At 45.6% G+C, this 18,296-nt stretch overlaps 1 protein-coding gene across 13 annotated transcripts in view; it reads left to right on the top strand.

The window, feature by feature from the left end:
• NEDD4L (NEDD4 like E3 ubiquitin protein ligase) overlaps positions 1-18,296 on the top strand; it is a 2,900,454-nt gene that overhangs the window by 1,486,547 nt on the left and 1,395,611 nt on the right. For all 13 annotated transcript variants that reach the window (XM_069627054.1, XM_069627053.1, XM_069627056.1 and 10 more), the window contains one exon: positions 10,121-10,250. In XM_069627054.1, the coding sequence (XP_069483155.1) occupies positions 10,121-10,250 (130 nt within the window). The remainder of the gene's footprint in view (positions 1-10,120; positions 10,251-18,296) is intronic.

Here is an 18,296-nt window from a genome sequence, read left to right on the forward strand (position 1 = left end):
GATGGTTAGCAGTTGTTGTCAGGTTTTTTAAGATCTTTTCTGAAATAAAGATATAATCTATAATTGAATTGGACTTTTCTCGAGTCCATGTTGGAGGAGGTTTGTCTTGATCATTTTTGGTTGCTCGGTCAGTGTTAAGTTTCTAATACAAGTTTCTTCAGACCATTTTTTGGCTCTTGAGGATAAGTTTGCAGAAGTTAATCTCAAGCCTTTGGGACAATAGAGATGAATGTTCAGGTCACCAGCAATTATAAATTCGGTTGAATAAATTCTACCAATTGAGTCAAATTCATCAAATATTGAATCAAGAAAAATGTTCATTCATGGCTGATGGGTTCCAATAAGTGTTGAAAATTGTTGGGTAGCTCGGTTCTTCTTTTTGAGTTTGAATACAAATAATGATGTATTGGGCCCATGAATGTAAATTTAGTTTTGATACAATTGACCACGATGGGTTGATTTTTGTCATAATCAGCATGCCTGCTGACAGTGTACCTTGGTGTGTGGTGATCGCTGGATTCATGGAGGTTGAAAAGCCTTCGCATATTACCTCATCAGTTAACCAAGTTTCTTGGAGGCAGATTATCATAGCGTTTTTTAGATTTAGGGAACCTTCTTCAAAGAGATGATTTGAACCTCTGGTATTCCAGGAGCATAGTTTGATCTCTTCTGTCTTAGTTTCTTTAGCTTTTGGTTGTTATAGATAGGTCTTAATTCCTGTGTTTTGAGAATCGGCTCGTGATGTTAGATTTTGTTTAATTTGAGCGCTATAAGACATGCCAAGCTGCAATTGTTCAGTCCTGCGAATCGGGTGATAGCTTAGTTCAGTATCTTTGTCTTGTAGATCATTGTAAGAGGGTAGCCAAGTGGTGTTTTGCTTTTTTTTCGTTAGTCTTCTGTTTGTTTTGGTTCCAATACTCTCGATTCGAGTTTGTTTTTGGTTTTTTTTAGATCATCGATTTAGTTACAAGGACTTCTTCAGTTATAAATCCCAGTTCATTAAGTGTTTTTTTTTTGTTGATAGGACCTGCATCATCTTCTTTTGGTTTTAAAAATCAATATGGACTTGATCCATCTGCTTCTTCTTTGGATGTCTCCCGAGGTGATTTGAATCAGTTGTGGAATAACAGTGAATAGTCGCAGAATGTTTGATCTATTCATAATCAGTGATTTAGTAGGATTTAGATTGGTTGCGACTAGTGATAGCCGGAAGATGTTATTTACTTTCCTCTGATCCACAAAAATTGGTCGAATGAGTGTACATTCGCCCTGTCTTTTGCTTGTTTCCTCACTTTTGTAGGAGTTTTCAGAGTCAACTGAGCTCCAACTTTCCTCATTCGATACTGTGGAATATATAAAAGATATATTAGTGGATGTGTTAATTGAAATTGAATTGACAGTAGAGTTCTCCGAGCATTCATCTAAGACAATTAATGGCTGATCTTGAGGCTCAAGCAAGGTGTCATCCAGTTCAATCGGAGTACTAGACTCTGCAGGATTGTCAAGGCGATTCCTTGACAAGTCAGTTGTTGGAACTTGATCAATAGCAGCTAGTAGAGCGTCAAGTGGTTCGTCCTCTCGTTGTATCAGTGTTTGTCCTGAACCAGCCATTGTTTCCTTGAGATTTGTTTTTGCTGTTATTGAGGCTTTTGTCATGTGTATTCGTGCTTGTTCTTTCATATTTGTAGGGTTTTTTTGGTTTAGATTTATCGGTATTGCTTGTTATTTTTCAGACCGATTGAGTCTCCTTAAGAAAGCTCTGGAGCCAGTCTGATGTATTTTTTAAGTTTTCTTCTTTGACATTGGTTGATTTCCTAAATGGCCTCGTTTGGTTAGGTTGAAAATGTCAAACGGAGTACATGATGATGGTTCGATGTTTACTGTACTCGTGGAAGGGTTTATGGGGTATACCCGAGTTTCGTAGCTTGGTTTATTTTGACATCAAATGTCACTTTTCCTTGTTTTGCATAATCATCTGATTTGGTGTCTGTCCCAAGGTGTTTTTTTGTTTTTTCTTTGTGATCGTTGGTAAGGTGTCTGTAAGGTTTTGTTTGTCAATCCGGTCAATTCTAGCGATTTCTGCTAAGTGATTTTGCCAGGTCCTGGAGGCTTCTGCCTCAAAGCGTAGGCGTTCTTGTATCGTGCTTATGAATGCTTCCATGTTGATTTGTTTTGTTAAGATCATGGACAGTAGGGTCGCTTGATCTTTTGTGGAATCTACCATTGCTTCTTGAATCTTCAAGAAGGGTACCATGGCTAGTGAGAGAACGGCCACTAGCGTGTTTTGGAGATCCAGCATTATGGTTGGAATTCTTTCTGGATTCTCCATAGGAGTGTTCGTTGTAATTTCATCTGTTCCAGGTTGGTTGTTATCCATTGGTGAAACTTTTGATGGAGCGGTTTGGAGGGGAGAAGTTTTATATTGCTTCAATTTGATTTTGTTATCAATTGGTGTGGATGTGTTGTTTGTAGCCATTATATTCTTGGGCTTTGGGTCTCCGAAGATTTCTTTTCTTCGTTCTTGTGAGTCCAGAATTGCATCAATTTCAGTGATGTCAAGAGAAAGGCGGGCCACCTGGTTTTCTAAATGTTTGTGTTTCTTTGGGGTGAATCTAGCAAATAATAGGACGTTTGCCATTGTTGTTTTGCGTTTTGCGCTCTTTGCTGTAGAGACGGGGTGCAGGGTAAATCTAGATGTTTTTGTACAATTTTTTCCAACTTTTGTAGATAACTCGATATTTGAAAGAGACTCACTGTTTAAGGTTGTTAAAACAGTCTGTGTGATTTTGTTTTTTTCTTGCTTCATTGAAGGAATTGAGTCCTATTGTTCTTCCTTTCTAGTATAGGTGTGTATGGGTGCTGAAGATACATTATCTTTTGTCTTGGGCTCTACCATGGGTGGTTGAAGAGGCTTGTTTATTGTATTTGCAAGGGTGTGAGGTTGATCTTGAATAGAGCTTACAACTGAGTCGGTAGGAATAGGTATTTTTGGGGCATTGGCTAATGTCTCTTCTAGTTTTTCCTGTAATCTGGTGCGAGGTTTGGTGGAGTCCATGATCTCTATTGCGCGGTGGAATCAGAATTATACAGATAAATGAGAAGAAGAGTTAAGCTTACCACGTCACCAGCCGGAAACCGCAGCAAATAGCGACAGCAGATGCTCTTTACACCGACGGGCTTAACGCCGCAAGGGCAGTGGGGTCTTCGTTTTATCCGTGTTTCCGGGGGGCGTGGCTTGCTGATACCACGTGACCCGTGACACACGGGAGTTGCTATGGACGCTTTGAACGCTCACTTCAAATTGCTGAAAACAAAGGCTCAGCAAGAGTCAAACAGGAGCAGCAAACAGCGACAGCGGATGCCCTTTGCACCGACGGGCATTCAGTTTGATATTGAATTATGCTTCATGCGGCACTTTGTTACTCATGCGTGGCCCCTAGTTGCGCCACGGCTTTGAGTACCATTTCCCTGCACTCTCCGGACCTCAGTGTTCACTCTGGCGGCTCCCCTGCATCTTCTCTGTGAGGCCCCCATTTGCACTCTGGGTGCTCCCCAGGACATGCCGGCAGCGCCTCTCCTCTGGATGCAGATGGCATCCTTCCTTCTCTCTTCCTTTTCCTGCAGCTCCAGCTGCTTTCCCCCTATCATGAGGCTGCCACACCTGTGGCAGTCGAACGCCCACATTCGGGTACCATGTCTCACCTACTTTACCCTTAGCCCCTCTCATCTTCACCCTCTTTCTAGTGCTACTAGGTGGGCAATATTTCCTGGTGTGTTCTTGGTCAGTGGAACAGGGATAGCAGTACCCCATACCTGCCTGTGGGATAGAGGGTACTTCCTGAAAGGGAAAGGCAGAATACCATGCCTCCCCTGAGGACATCTCCTCCCCAATCCCAAAGGACCCTCTACACAGGTGATCCTCCCTCGCTTCTCCACCCCCAGGGTCAGGAATATTTCCTATGGGATTTTCCCATTCATTTTAAACACACCACTTTTTCGGTGCAATGTTAAAGATACCGCCGGGTTATTTATTTAATATTTATTCCCCTGTTGGGTCTTTTTGCCAGGACTCGGTTTTAAAATGGCGTTTGTGTTTGCCTCTGTAACTCCAACCCAAGTCGAGCCCTTTGTTCCACTTTGGCGGGCTTCTGCACAGAAGCCTCCAAAAGTGGAGCCACTCTGTCTGGGTCTACAGGATGTGTGGGAGGGGGAAATAGGCACCCTGGACTGAGTTGCCTCGGCAACTCAAGTCGCACTCTTGTGTGATTGGCCCAGTGGTGAGCCGCCGGCTCACCACTTAGCATGTTTGAGTGGTGTATGGGGGTTTTCTGCATAAAAGCAGGGCTTTGGGGACTGGAACTTCAGAAGTCGCCACAGGACCTAAAGAATCCGAAGAGGGAGAAGCTGAAACGACTTGCAACGACGACACCACCGGTGGAGCCCTGCTGAACCGCCTCACCACTTCCCGACAACAGAGAAGATCTTCATCCTGGAGAGTCTTCTTCCTTTGAACTGGTGGGGCTAACCAGTTCGCCCTCTCTTCGTCTTCCCGGCTCGTCTCATGGTCGAATCGCCCGCGCCAAGCACCCTGGCGGCCGGATAGCCACGCTTCACCACTACCGCGAATAAAAGGGTAGTACATTTTAACCGGGAAATTCCGCGGCTGGTTTCTTCCCTGGCAGTGCAACGACCTCCAGCTTTCCTCCACATCGAGATCTTCTCTTCCCCTGGACGAAGCACCGACTTGCACCCGCTGCCAGGAACAACTGCCCCCGCTGGAGCTTTCTCACCATTTCAGGTACTGTGTCCCGCCTGGTCTCCCTTGCAACAGACTGTTCAAGGTGTCCCGTAACTCCTTGACTCTCTATCCTGGGGTGACCTGGGACCTGTTAACTAACTTTTTCTGAACTGTTCCAAATTTTTTTGAACTATCTGCAAAGACTTTTAAAGTATAATTCAACTGTGTGATCTTGGACACATTCCGCCTTGCTCACTCCAAGAGTGGGCCTGGCCTATGAACTTTCTTGCTCTACAGTAGACTCTGCCGTTCTCGACTTGCTGTGGTTCTTTTAAAAGTGTTGGTATTGTGTGCTTTTCTAATTCTGCCTTTTCCCTCCCTTTTTAACTAACTTATTGGAGTGCCATCTTAGGTTAAGCGCTCACCTCTGTCTGCAAATAAGTGGTGTTTTAAACTAAGACTTGTTCAATAAGTAATCAGGGATGTGTATATATATATATTGATGGTGACTGTGTTTTGAACTTGTTTGCCATATTAGTGCTAGTGTATTTTTACAAGTGTGTTTTTAAATAAATCATTATATACTTTTATACCAAAGCTCGGGTCAGTGTTTGCTTGTGCTACTGTATTTTTGTATCTAATGTGTATACTCTATATACTGCCTAACTCTTCTTGAGAGAAGTCTGACTGCTCAGCCACAGCTGGGTTTACTGCCAACACCTGTAGTCCTAAGCCTTTTGCATTGGTCCGTAAGGGAACTGCACAGGTTTCTGCCTAACACTACTGGCATATAGCATAATACAGAAAGAATCTCTGCATGTTATCAGTATTTTTGCAACACATTAAAGTGGAAGTTTCTAAATTTTGAGTAAATAAGGGACAAAGGTGCAGCCTATGTATTATAAGCATCCCATACTGTACATAAAGTATATTCATTCATTTTGGTTATCTTGCAGTGTCTCTCTCTCTTGCTCTCTCTCTCTCTCCCCCTCTTGTTTTCTCTCGCTCGCTCGCGCTCTCTCGCTCTTTCTCTTTCTCTCTCTTTCTCTCTCTCTTTCCCTGAAAGAACTGTAAGCACTTTACACCTGATAAATAAGCATGCTTTTCAGTGCTGACATATGGTCTTTGTCTAAAGACTCTCCTCTCTCCAGCAGACGATTAACCCATAACGCTACAGATCTGTGTGGCCACAGGCATACTTCTGCCCAAATTCAAAATGGCACATAGTGATTTTAAACCCTTGGCTGCCACCAACCAAGTAGTGATTAGATGTATTTGCTGACAAAGGGATAAGTAGGGGAGGCAGCACATCTGTTAGAAAGAGAGCCCGGGACGCATAACCAAACCCGGCCTGTGAAGAAGAGAAAACTGAGCCAAAACCAATTAAATACTTTATTACCAACCCTAATTAAGAGCACTATAAAAGAGCTCACTGCTGGTTGTTAGAGTTGCAGCATAGGTATAAACCTATTGGTGCAAGTACCAGAGAAGGAAACCGAAGGGGGAAGAGTCCAAACCTGGGAGAGACCAGATTCAGAGGTAGAGCATGTGCTTGTTGGCACCAAGTACCACCGATCCTGCACAAGACCAGTTCAAGAATATCAGTGGACCAGCAGTCCCACAGGAGAATGCCAAAAGCACACTTGGAGCTAAATCCTAGATCCTGCAAGAGATCAGAGTAATACTACCAGTGGCAGCAGCCCTGCCTCAAAAAAGAGCCTTCTTAGGGATATATCTGTGAAACTGGAAGATGCCTAATAAGCTTCACCTAGAAGACTTTGCACCAGGAGCATGTTTAAAGGCATCTTCCTTAGCCCATGAGAGCATCCTGTGGCTTGATGGTGAGAATTTGATCCTGACTTTGAGGGATTTGCGAAATACTTGCTGGTAGGCCAAGCCCAGAAACTGCTTGCTTCTGGATCTCTGAATCTGTTCATTAGATTGTTGAATCAGGGAATGAAGGCACTGCACCACACACCTTTACTAAATGTTCCCTGATTATTTCCAGGGTGATTTCCCTAGAACCAATATGATTTTATGACAAACCCATCTTGATAAGCTTAAGAAAATCCTTGAATGTTGGTTTATTTTTCCATTGCATTATTTAGTTTGCCATTGCAGAGCTCAGCTGCCAACCTGATCTGACCCACTACAAAAGCGTACTGACAACTACCCCAGACCAGATTCATTTTGTATTGCCAAGTGTCTTGATAACTCAATGTGTTTGCTCTTCATGTTAATAAGAGGTCTGGGAAGATAGTTCAGGATCAACACATTCGCCTTGGCAAGGCGACGCGGAGCGGCACAGGTTCCATCCCCGGGTTCGCACTTAGAAACCTCTGGGTATTAAGCGGGTTATAAATAATCAATTACAATTACCTAGTGTAAGGTATGCCCACAGAAGTGTTTTATTATCACCTAGTTGGTGTGGACCCTGCACAAAGCTTTCCCTTTATTGTTATTTCTTCAATATTTTCCCATTACAATCCTGCTCTCCCATCTAAGAAATCCTATTCATCTGTATTTCCAGGCAATTTATACTGCCGTTTACCTGACCCAGCTTGTTCTGCCACAAATGCATGCCCCACCTACCACACACTTGCAACTATTAATAAAACAAAATGGGAGAGGCATATAGGAAGTTCGAGTCAGGAAGGGGAATGGGCAAATGTCTGGGATCAGGTCCGTTAGCTTTCGCGGAATGCACGATTCCAATTTATCCAGTTCAACTTCCTACATAGGAAGTCACCCCCGTTAAGCGTCACAGGATGAATGAAGAGTTAAGTCAGGATTGCCCCGATGTGCGACATGGCCAGCAGGGATATGGCATATGCTTTGGGGGATGTTTGATTGTGGCTCGCTACTGGCAAGGGGTGATTACGACAATTAATGAGTTGCTAGGCTCAGGCTTTGATTGTGAACTGAAGGCTTTGATTGTGGGACCTGCTTCTAAGGGGTAAACGACTGAGAATGAACAATCAAATGACCCAGTTTATGCTGGTTTTAGCAAGGAAGAGAGTGGACATCACCTGGAACAGACCCCAGGCCCATCAGTAGTGGATTGGAAGGGGGATTTCCGCAGGTGGGGAATGGCAGAATTAGATAGACACCAATCAAGGGTACCTTTACACCAAACGATCCTTCAGGTAAACAATATCAATATATTAAAAACATTGATTTTGGTATTGAGGCTGGATTAACTCACTACTCTTCAGAGCATTTGTAACCAGCGTGCGGCACGTCAAATTCGGACGCTACTAATTTGACGTGATGCACGCTAGTTACAAATGCTGTACTGACCTGGAGGTGTTGCATTCTTCGACAGCATTACTGCCAGTTTGATCACTTACCACGGATTTGTGGCAGCTTGGAAATTCCATTGAGTGTGGGTGCTATATGAGGAGTGGGACAAAGACAGACGTGATGTTCCCTTGAGCAACAATATCAACGAGAGAGATGCATCGAAGTGGGAAACAGGCATATAGCAAGAATGAGTCACCTATTGTGTGGCTCCCTGCTGATGAGTTGGGAGCTGGTTCGGTTGAACTTAAAAATCTGGTTCTCTCGAACACTTGGGATTTATCCCCCTCTACTTGTGCAACCTCCATCATTTATAAATTGGAGGGAGTATGAAACCGCTAAAGTGTTGAAGACATCGTCCACCAATGCGTATGACGAGAGTGAGGATAGGATCACTCTCGGTTGTTGTCCTGAAGAAGGTCAAGAAGACTGTATGCCAGAGGGGTTGGCCATAAATCAACTGAAACATATGTAGACAGAGTCTATATGAGAATACCATTGGACTTAGATGCACACCATTAAGAAAGATGGGTGCAAAGGAAAAAAACATACTATTGGATATAGTTTGACAAGGAAGACTTGTTCACTGGAAATATTAGTGGAAGAGTGTGTGTGTTGGTACGAATGGGTATGAAAGGTGGAAATCAATAGATGTGTGAGACAGGATCTGTATGGTAGTCATGTGTTGGTTATTGATTTTTATGATACAAGTGTTGAATACAATTTTTGAAAACATTCTTATAAAAGAATCTGAAGTGTAGTGAGTTAATCCAGCCTCAATACCAAGAACTAGATAGACTCCTTAAAACCATGGATCCTGAAGCGGAGGAGGGGGTGACGTGGAATGGGGTCAATTGTTGAGTTACAGTTCCCAGCAGACTTGAATCCCCCCTCCCCACATCTCCCCCTGAGAGAAGGGATGATGTTGATGGAGTACTGGTAGAGTTGGGGTAAGGGTAAGGAGGGATTAGAGGGACGCACTAGTGGATAGGGAAGGGGGCAGATTGGGGGAGGTATGGGAGGATGCCGGGATGTGGCCCATGGCCTTTTTAATCTTGTTAAATTGATGTAAGATTATAATTTGCCCTGTATATTATGTTAGTTAGTATTTTGTAATATTGAAATTATACCTATTGTACATGTTCTCTTAATATGTTCTGTAAATATGCCTTTACACATCTTAAAAACAATTGCGCAAAACATTTTATTTAAACTAATTTATGCACACAACTCTTATGAAGTAGTTTCATAAAACAATGTCATGGGTTGTATGTCAAACTTGAATAAGACTGGAATCTTCCTTTACCCGGCTGACGGTCAAACCTTTCATAAAAGATGTGATTGTCACCCTATAGGGGAGAGTGTGCAGTACATGTCTGTGAAGCATGGCCACACTTCATTAAAGCCCACTAGAGATGTTTAATTTGGGGTGGATGGCCAACACAAAACTTTACAAAGAGGGTAAAGTACATGTGTACAAAGGTGTATGCATACCTGACAACTGCTCTTTGTGAGGTGGAAGGGGTACGGTTTGGCTGCCAAGTTTCGAGTGGAAAGGCAGTTGGACTCTAATTCTCAGTTTGTCCATTGAGAACCCCATCTAATGTGCGGTGACTTTATGGCCCAAGGGTGTGACTGAGCCAGCTGCTCAGCTACACCTCAACCCACTTCTGACTCAAGATGTTTCCTTCATTTCATATGCCTCCACTTTGTCTACAAATACTAATGGACTGGGTACAACACATTACTTTAAGTACAAGTTTACATGACCAGATATATTTTTTTCAATATCAGATTTATATTATTATATGTGACTTAAGGTTCATATTGAGAGACAGATGTACAAGAGCCAAGCAATACCAATCTATTGTTGGTGGATCGCCACAGTTATACTATTGAAAGGCCAAAGTATCTTAATAGTTTTTTGAACATTTTCTTTAATTTCAAAATTCTTTTTGCTTTATATGAAATTGTGGCAAGTCAGTTTTTCTTCCTGTGTTTCTATGCAAATTTGAGTTGACTTGTGAACTATCTTTGTGTTGAGTTGTCAACTAATGTTCAGTGTTTTTCTTTCTCGACCAGTGACGTGGCCTCTGAATCTGACAGTAACATCCGGCACATCCAGCAGGAGGCCCACCGAGTCTTCCGCTCTAGGAGGCACATTAGTGAAGACTTGGAGCCTGAACACATTGACAGCGGAGATATGCCTGAGGTAAGCACAGTTGTTTTTAAGAGACATTCTGAATTAAGCTGTTCGGGGAATGAAGGGAAAAGAATTTATCGCAAAAAGTTTCCCTTCGCCTAATCTATGTCTTATGTTTTGCTGCAAAATAATGAACAATTCGTAATGCGTTTGATTTTGGAAATGTGATCCTAAAAGCTTGTATTTTTGTAAAGTAGCCTTGATTATGGCAGGGCTAAATAGATCTGTTATGTTTGTGAAGTGTTTCCTGGTCAAGGCTGGCATAGTATTCAGTTGTTCTCCTAGCTTCAGTAGATCAGTGCGCTAATTGCCATATGATGTTGGGCTGTTAGCCTTTCCTGAGACAACAATGTCATGGACCTATTCAGATAGTTCAAAGTACTCATACGTCCCGTCCCCTTTTCTCCATCCTTGTGGGCGTCCTCCAACATGGGGACGCTTCTGGAACCTTTGGCAGCGGAAAATTGAGCTTGCCCTTTTAAAATTTAGAATAGCTTGAGGCGTGCAGCCTCTGGTGTGAGAACACCCCTCCGAGGCCCCACCCTCCGGCACGTCAGCTGGGTCCCTTTTTCCACATGGTCGGTGTCAGACTTGGTAGCCAGCGCAGATACCTTTTTAGCTTTCCGCTTGCTCCCATTTCGTTTTTTAATTCTTATTTCACTTCCCTTTTGTGCCTCTCCTCCCATGGCGCATTCCGGCTGCAGGAGGATTCACGAGATTTGCCTCATGCGACCGCTTGTTCCTAGCCCTGGACCCTGATGCACTCTTTCTTGAGTGTTTGGGGCCCGACCACCGCTGGGACTCATGTTGAGCCTACAGCGCGCTCAGTCATAGGGCATTGAAGAATCGTTTGTAATGATGGATGGAGATCTTCCACACTTCTCCTCCAGGACTTCTCGTCAAGACAAGGTAGGCCCTCTGTTCAGCATGGCTCAACAACGCTGCAACTCCTTCCCCAGGGTTCCCAAGGATCAGCGTTCCTCGGATTCAGGTTCTGGTAGGCCCAAGACCTCTAAGACTACCAGCTCCCAAGCTGAGGGGCCCGGGGGCCCTACCAGGCTCCCCTCAGGAGGGCGATCAAGTTTGTCCTCATCTTCTACCCCATGGGGTAAGGGATCGCCGAGTGCCACCTCCAAGAGTCTGTCCTTGGCTAGATCCAGCACACCTACCGGCACAGGTGCTGAGGGCATCCAGCCTACCGGTGCTCACTCCAAGGTCGTGAGTCATGGTGTTTGGACTACCGACCATCGGGCTGAGGGCTCAGCGCCTACCAGCGTGATCTGATACCTCTCTTGGTACAGGGCCTTCATGCCCTCCCGCCCAGAGTGTGGCGCAAGGCATCAAAATTGCGGAGCAGCACGTGGCAGAGCCTGCCCGGCTGGTGGCAATCTTGGATCCAGCTCAGGGCCTGCCAGTGCTTTCACCCATGAAATGGGGCTTTGCAGGATGGTCCCAGCCCCCTTCCCTCTGGAGGCGGCAGCGGATCCTACGGTACATGTTTATGGTCCCCTCTGGGCTGCATCTATCCATCACATTTGTATGGCTACACGCACCAGGCGCCTCAGAGCTCTGACCAGGATCGGAAGCCTAGTGCCTTGGAAGCCGAGCTCCTAGCAGCCCAGAGGCTAGTGAGGACTGCTTCTTTGAGCGCTGCCTTCTCATGCGCTCCCCTCAGATGAAGGTGCTCCTGGAGGACATTGTGAAGGAGGTCATCCTGCAGGTGGTGCTGCCCCAGCTCCCTCCGGACTCTACCAGGCGTTCTGACCCCTACACCTCCTCCTGTACCACCCTTGGTGGGGGGGGGGTCCCCAAGGAGTTGTGTGTTAGCAGAGGTATTGGGTAAACGCACCACGATCCCATCTGGCATCCCCCTGCTGAAGGATTTCCTGCAGGTGGCCCGAAAGGTTTGAGAGAAGCCCATGGCCAAAGTCCAGATGAACAAGAAGTTGGGCAGCAGGTTTAGGCTGACAGATGGGGAGCCAATCCTGCTTGCCTCCCATGCACAGCCCCATTCCTCTGTGGTGGATTCGGGCCTTGTTGTATTCGAAACCATTCTTTGTCGTCTTCCTCCACGGGAGCCTCCTCCAATTGCCTCTCCAAGGAGACAAGGTCCTTGAGTCCTTGGAAACATGTTACTCCATCTCAGGACTGCATCTGCGGCAAGCCAACACAGACTCCCTGGTTCACCAGAAGCTGTAGCGGTAGCTCAGGGAATTTCTACCCAACCTCCCTTCGGACAAGCAAGCCTCCTTCAAGGCTGGGCTGGCAGGTTCCTGGGCCATTGCCCAAACCTCATCGAGTCTTCGACACTGCCAGCAGAAGGCTGTGCCATGGCGTCAAGATGAGAAGGGCGGCATGCATGAACGCCACTATGTTTTCATCTGATGTGCAGGAACTGACCCTGGATCTGCCTTTCGATGGCGTGTGACTTTCATACGTCAACCGATGATGAGTTGACCAAGAGAAAAACCTCCACTCAAACCGCAAGGTCCTTGGCAATCTTAACAAAACCAAGACAGATATCATTCCCTTGGTCTCAGAGCAGGACCGAGTTCAAACACTGCACCTTTTCTGGCTTTAAGGGGTTCTGGGAGCGCGGTGCATGGAGGCCTGACGGGCCTCCCAGCGGCAACAGGAGGAAGCAGCAGAGGACGTTGCGTGGGTTTTTCCGTTGTGCCTCCTCTACCCCTGCTTCTGCCGCCAAGAAGCAGTGACATCAGGGTGGGGGAACACAGCTTGCCTGTGGGGTGCCCTTTGGCTCTTTTCCAGGACACCTGGAAGCGTCTTTTCAGCAACCCGTGGATCCTATCCGTAGTCTCCACAAGCTTCAGTCTTCATCTTCCTTTGCCTCTACCATCCTCTCCTCTTCGTCAGATCGCGTGTCTGTCTCTTTTATGGGAGGAGCTTTTGCTCTTGGAGTTGCAGTCGATAGAACCGCTTCCTCTTGTAGACGGGGTCTTCGGTTACTATTCCAGGATTTTTGCAGTACCCAAGAGCAACCAGGCTGGCATGAGTGTAGTCCTGGACCTGTCATTCCTAAATCTGTCTTTACCACTGGAATGCTTCAAGATGATCATTCCTACGCACATAGCAGTCTCTCTGTGTGCAGCAGACTGGATCCCTGGAACTCAAGGAGGCATACCTTCATGTACTCATCTATCAACCACATCAGATGTTTCTGCGGTTCATGATTATGTTGTAGTGCTTTCAGTACAAGGTTCTGCCCTTTGGCCAGAACTCTGCCACTCGTGTCTTCACCAAGTTGATAAACGCAGTGGCGGGTCTTCTCCGCTTGGAGGGCCATCATCTATACCCTTATTTGGACGACTGGCTGGTGAGGGCGGGGTCACCCGAAGGGGTTGTGCACTCCTGTCAGAGATTGGCTGATACCCTCCATCAGCTGGGGTTTTCCCCCAACCAGAGGAAATCAGTTTTGCCCGTCTCAACCTGGTTTTCCTAGGGGTGCGTTCAAACACTACCATTCAGCTGGTATTCCTCACGCCTGGGAGACTTATGTCCCTCCGCAAGGAGATGGGACACTTTCTGGCCAACTTGACTTCCTCAGCATGGTGGTTCCAGCACATTCTGGGCCTGATGGCCTCCTGTGTGCTCACTGTATATCATGATCTGCTCAAGATGAGGTGCCTCCAGCTCCACATGGTGACCAATTGGGATCTGTAGACAGGGTCTCAGTCGGACAGGATCCCAAAACTACTGCTCCTGCTGCCCGATCTTCGCTGGTGGCCGATGGAGGGCAATGGGTCTCAGTGGGAGCCTTCTTCACACGTTGGAGGGCTTCTCTGGAGGGCTATGCGATTCATGATCCCAGACGGAAGCCCTCTTGCCCATCAATCTGCTCAACCTCAGGGCAGTGGGCCTGGCCCTTAAGGCATTCTTGCCCCTCATCAAGGACATGACTGTTCTGGTTTGGACGGACAATTCTACTACATTGTTTTACCTGAACAAGAAGTGTGGCAGCGGTTCTTCCCTCCCCCCTACCTCCACCTCTGCATGGAGACGTTTTCGCTCTGGGAATGGACCCTGACGGAGAGGATTTGGATTTTGGCAGTCCACCTCCCAGAGGGCAGCAATGCAGAAGCAGACCAGTTGCGTAGCTTGGGGTTCAACACCTACGAGTGGGAGTTTCACAACAACTCCTTGTTGTCCCAGTTCCAGCGTTGGGGGTTTGCAGACCTGGATTTGTTTGCATCTCACCGGAATACCAAGGGCCTCCAGTTTAATTCATGGGCAGGTCAAGGTCAGGGGTCACCGGGTGACACCTTCCAGATCTGTTGGCACGGCTGGAGGTGTTATGCGTTCCTGCGCACCCCTCTGCTCCAACGGACCCTCCTTGGGTTGCAGCTACATCCTGGTTGCCCCCCACTGGCCTTGGAGTCCCTGATTTTCAGATCTGCTGCAGTTGTGCTCGCAGGGTACCGTACATCATCTGATGCCCAGCAGGGGCTCCCTGACGTGGCAGGGCAGGGCAGTGGAACATCTGAACCGAGCCAAACTGGCTCGGACAGCATGGTTCCTGATCGACTGAGGCTTCAGCATGCTCAACTTTCATATGATAACTGGGGCATCAATCGGTCCCAGTATAAGAGCAAATGGACTAGGTTCTGCCATTGGGGTCGTGACAAGGGTCTGGACCCTGTCGCCTATTCTCTGGATGGCGTACTGGCCTTTTCCACACACCTTAAGGAGACTTGAGGAAATCTTTAGTTAGACCACCTTTCAACAGCCCTCTTTACACAGCAGAAATGCACACAAAAAATGTTTAAGGGGTCCCTTGCTTTTCCATTCCCATCCGTGGACGGCCAAACCTGTATGTCATTTGCTATTGTGTTCAAACATACCAATTCTAATTGTTTTATATAAAAAAATATCAATTTTTGTCATTTACAAAAACAAATCACTTTCTAAAAACTTACATTAAATTTCATCTTTTTTCTTTCTTTTTACAAGCGTACTCAAATAGTAGTACAAAATAGATACAACAGCTTTGTACATTTAACAGCTCAATCACATAAACAATCTGTCATCTGGTGCTTCAGTTATTTTCTTTCGCATTTTACAGTAACCTATTAGCAAAAGATCTTATCCATGCACCCATCTCATTTGACAAAGGAGCACGGTAGTCCCACGCCTTCAATCTTCCTAGTGATAACCAATAAATCATCAAACCATTCTGCATTCACCACACACCCAACATGTTTCATTCCTCATTTAAAATCTCACACAATTAGCCAGGAAATTCTTCAGGGGTTAGTACACAACAGTTGGATATAATGTAACCATTCTTGTCTTCTATTCGTAGTTGGGATGTGATCTTCTATCTCACTCCCTTCTATCTCGACTCTGAACCAGGCAGCGGATGATGGTCTGTGAAAAGCACCTTAACAACACAACGGTTTAATTAGTAACCAGTCTTCCTGTGTAGTTCCATTACTACAACATTCCTATATCTTAATTATAATGGGGGGGACAGATAACTATATTCCTCCCTCCTCACCCTTATCTTACATCTCGCCAACTTTGTGCAGGAATGAGTTTCAATATGACACTTTCAATATATTTTTTCTTTTTAGCTAGTTCTTTACTCCAGTGTTCTATACAACATTCCTATATCTTAATTATAATGGGGGGGACAGATAACTATATTCCTCCCTCCTCACCCTTATCTTACATCTCGCCAACTTTGTGCAGGAATGAGTTTCAATATGACACTTTCAATATATTTTTTCTTTTTAGCTAGTTCTTTACTCCAGTGTTCTATTTGAACTTTTATCCTAAACCCTCTCACCACCGTTGGCATTCGTGGGTATTGGGGATTGTGCCGCCTATCGCTGATTTACCTTATTTTGAATCGTCGGTCTCGTATCTTTTCAGCACACCAGGCACATTCTGGAGTTCAGGTGGATACTTGCCGCATTTATTTGACGACCATTGGGGCTTACAAGAATTCATCTTAGCATGTGTTTTCGACAGCCAACCCGGTGGTAAAGGTCTATCTTAAGGGGTTGTCTAGGCTTTTTCCTCAGGAGCCTAGGCCACATCTGGTCTGGGACCTCAATGTGGTTCTAGCAGCTTTGCAACGCAAACCTTTCGAGCCGATGTCCTTTGTGGACTTCCGCTTGGTGACACTAAAGACTGTTTTATTGGTGGCTCTTACCTCAGCACGCAGGGTTATGAGAGCTGCAGGTGTGGTCCTCCTGCAAGCCCTTCACCACGTTTCACGACAAGGTCATCTTGCACACTCACCCAAACTTCTTGCCCAAGGTGATATCTCAATTCCTTCTGAATCAAGAGATTTGCCTGCCAGTGTCCTTCCCGTACCCACAGTCGGAGGCAGAGAGGGCACATGCCTTGCACCTCAAGAGGGTTCTCAAGTTGTATCTCTCAGACAAAATCCTCCACGTAGTCTGAGGCATCGTTCGTGACTTTTGGGGGCTCCTCACCCCGGCTCTCATGCTTCCATCAACCTTTGGATGGTTCAGGCCATTTTGAAGATTTACACGGCCATGGGCAAACCTGTTTCTCAGAGGATTCATGCCCATGCAGTCAGAGCGAAGGCCACAGCCGTCGCGTTTCATAGACATGCTTCTTGGGATGTCATCAGGAAGGTGGCTACTTGGGCTTCTCCGTCGGCCTTCTGTAAACACTACTCACTGTACACCAGCTCCAGGCAAGATGCAGAGTTTGGTGACGTTGTTATGAAGAACCTTTTCACTTCATCCTAGATATGAGGCAAGTTGTCACAGCTCCACCCTATTTTTTTGTTCAGTGGAATCACCCCGCAGGTTGGAGGAAAGGTGACGGGACGTATGAGTAATTAGTTAGTCACCATAGTGACTAGAGTACTCCTAGTCCATACTTTCCTTTCCTCCAAACGTCCCACCCACCTTTCCCCGCTAGTATGCCAGTGGCTAATAGGTAATGAGTGTAGCCAGGTATCTAAGCGGCTGATGTGTTAAAAAAGGACTGAGGTGAGGTGCCGGAGGGTGGGGCGTTCCTACGCCCGAGGCCGCACTCTGTTCTAAATTTTAAAGGGGAATCTCAATTTTTCACTGCCAAAGGTTTTGGTACTTTCCCCATGACGCCCACAAGGATGGAGGAAAGGGGACTATGGACTATGAGTACTCTAGTTCTAGTTCTGATTTAGAGTGTATGTATTTTTTTTAATGTTAAATCCAAACGTAACCAGATTAGATATGTATATTTAGCCAGATCCAGGCTCTTGTTTTACACCCAGTTGGAGCATGCTTCCCGTTTGATAGCAAGCATATGCTGTGAAGTTCTAATCTTAAACGCAGAAGGCTTTTATCTTGAGACAGGACAATTACCAACTGTTAACCCTGGTAGAACAAACTTGTCTCGTACGCCAGTTACCATAATGTTCAACCTTTGCGCTCTGATGAAACAAGGATTCTGTGTCCAGGCAGCACTCTGTTCTATGCATGTGCCGCATAGCACAAAGTTGTGTACAATAGCACATGGTTATTATCCCACACCCAGGTTGCGCAAGACATATCTCAGTGTTTACTCTTTTTAGGACGGCTACAACACCTCCAGGCAGTTCATATTATTTGTAATAATTTTAAAGTAATTCTCCTGCTTCCGTCACTCCCCAGAGTTCAGAGGAGTTAAAGCTGAAATTGTGCTCTAGTACAGTGCCTGGCTAAGGGATTGGCCGCCATGAGCTCCATCTAAGTGTATCACAAGGGATTCAGCAAGTTCTGTCTTCGTTAACTTAAGAAAAATGTGGCTTGTAAAGAAAATCCACATGTTAGTCCTATCCTTAAATATTGTCATCCCCTGCCAGCTGATCGCACAAGTTTCAAAGAGAATATTTGCAAGAAAACTAAAATAAATCTGTACATTGTGTATTGAGTTTTTCATGAGTTATTTTATTTGTTTAATTACAGATTAAGCATTGTAAACAAAACTTGTATATGCTCCTCGTTATTGTGGTGTTGTCTTTTAGAGGATTATTTAGCGTAAACATTAAAGCTGTTCCAAACGCTGTTGTGAATTTACATGTAAAATGGTGCA

Source organism: Ambystoma mexicanum, chromosome 6p (genome assembly GCF_040938575.1).
Source record: "Ambystoma mexicanum isolate Mex_15411 chromosome 6p, UKY_AmexF1_1, whole genome shotgun sequence".
In the NCBI taxonomy this organism is placed as follows: Eukaryota; Metazoa; Chordata; class Amphibia; order Caudata; family Ambystomatidae; genus Ambystoma; species Ambystoma mexicanum.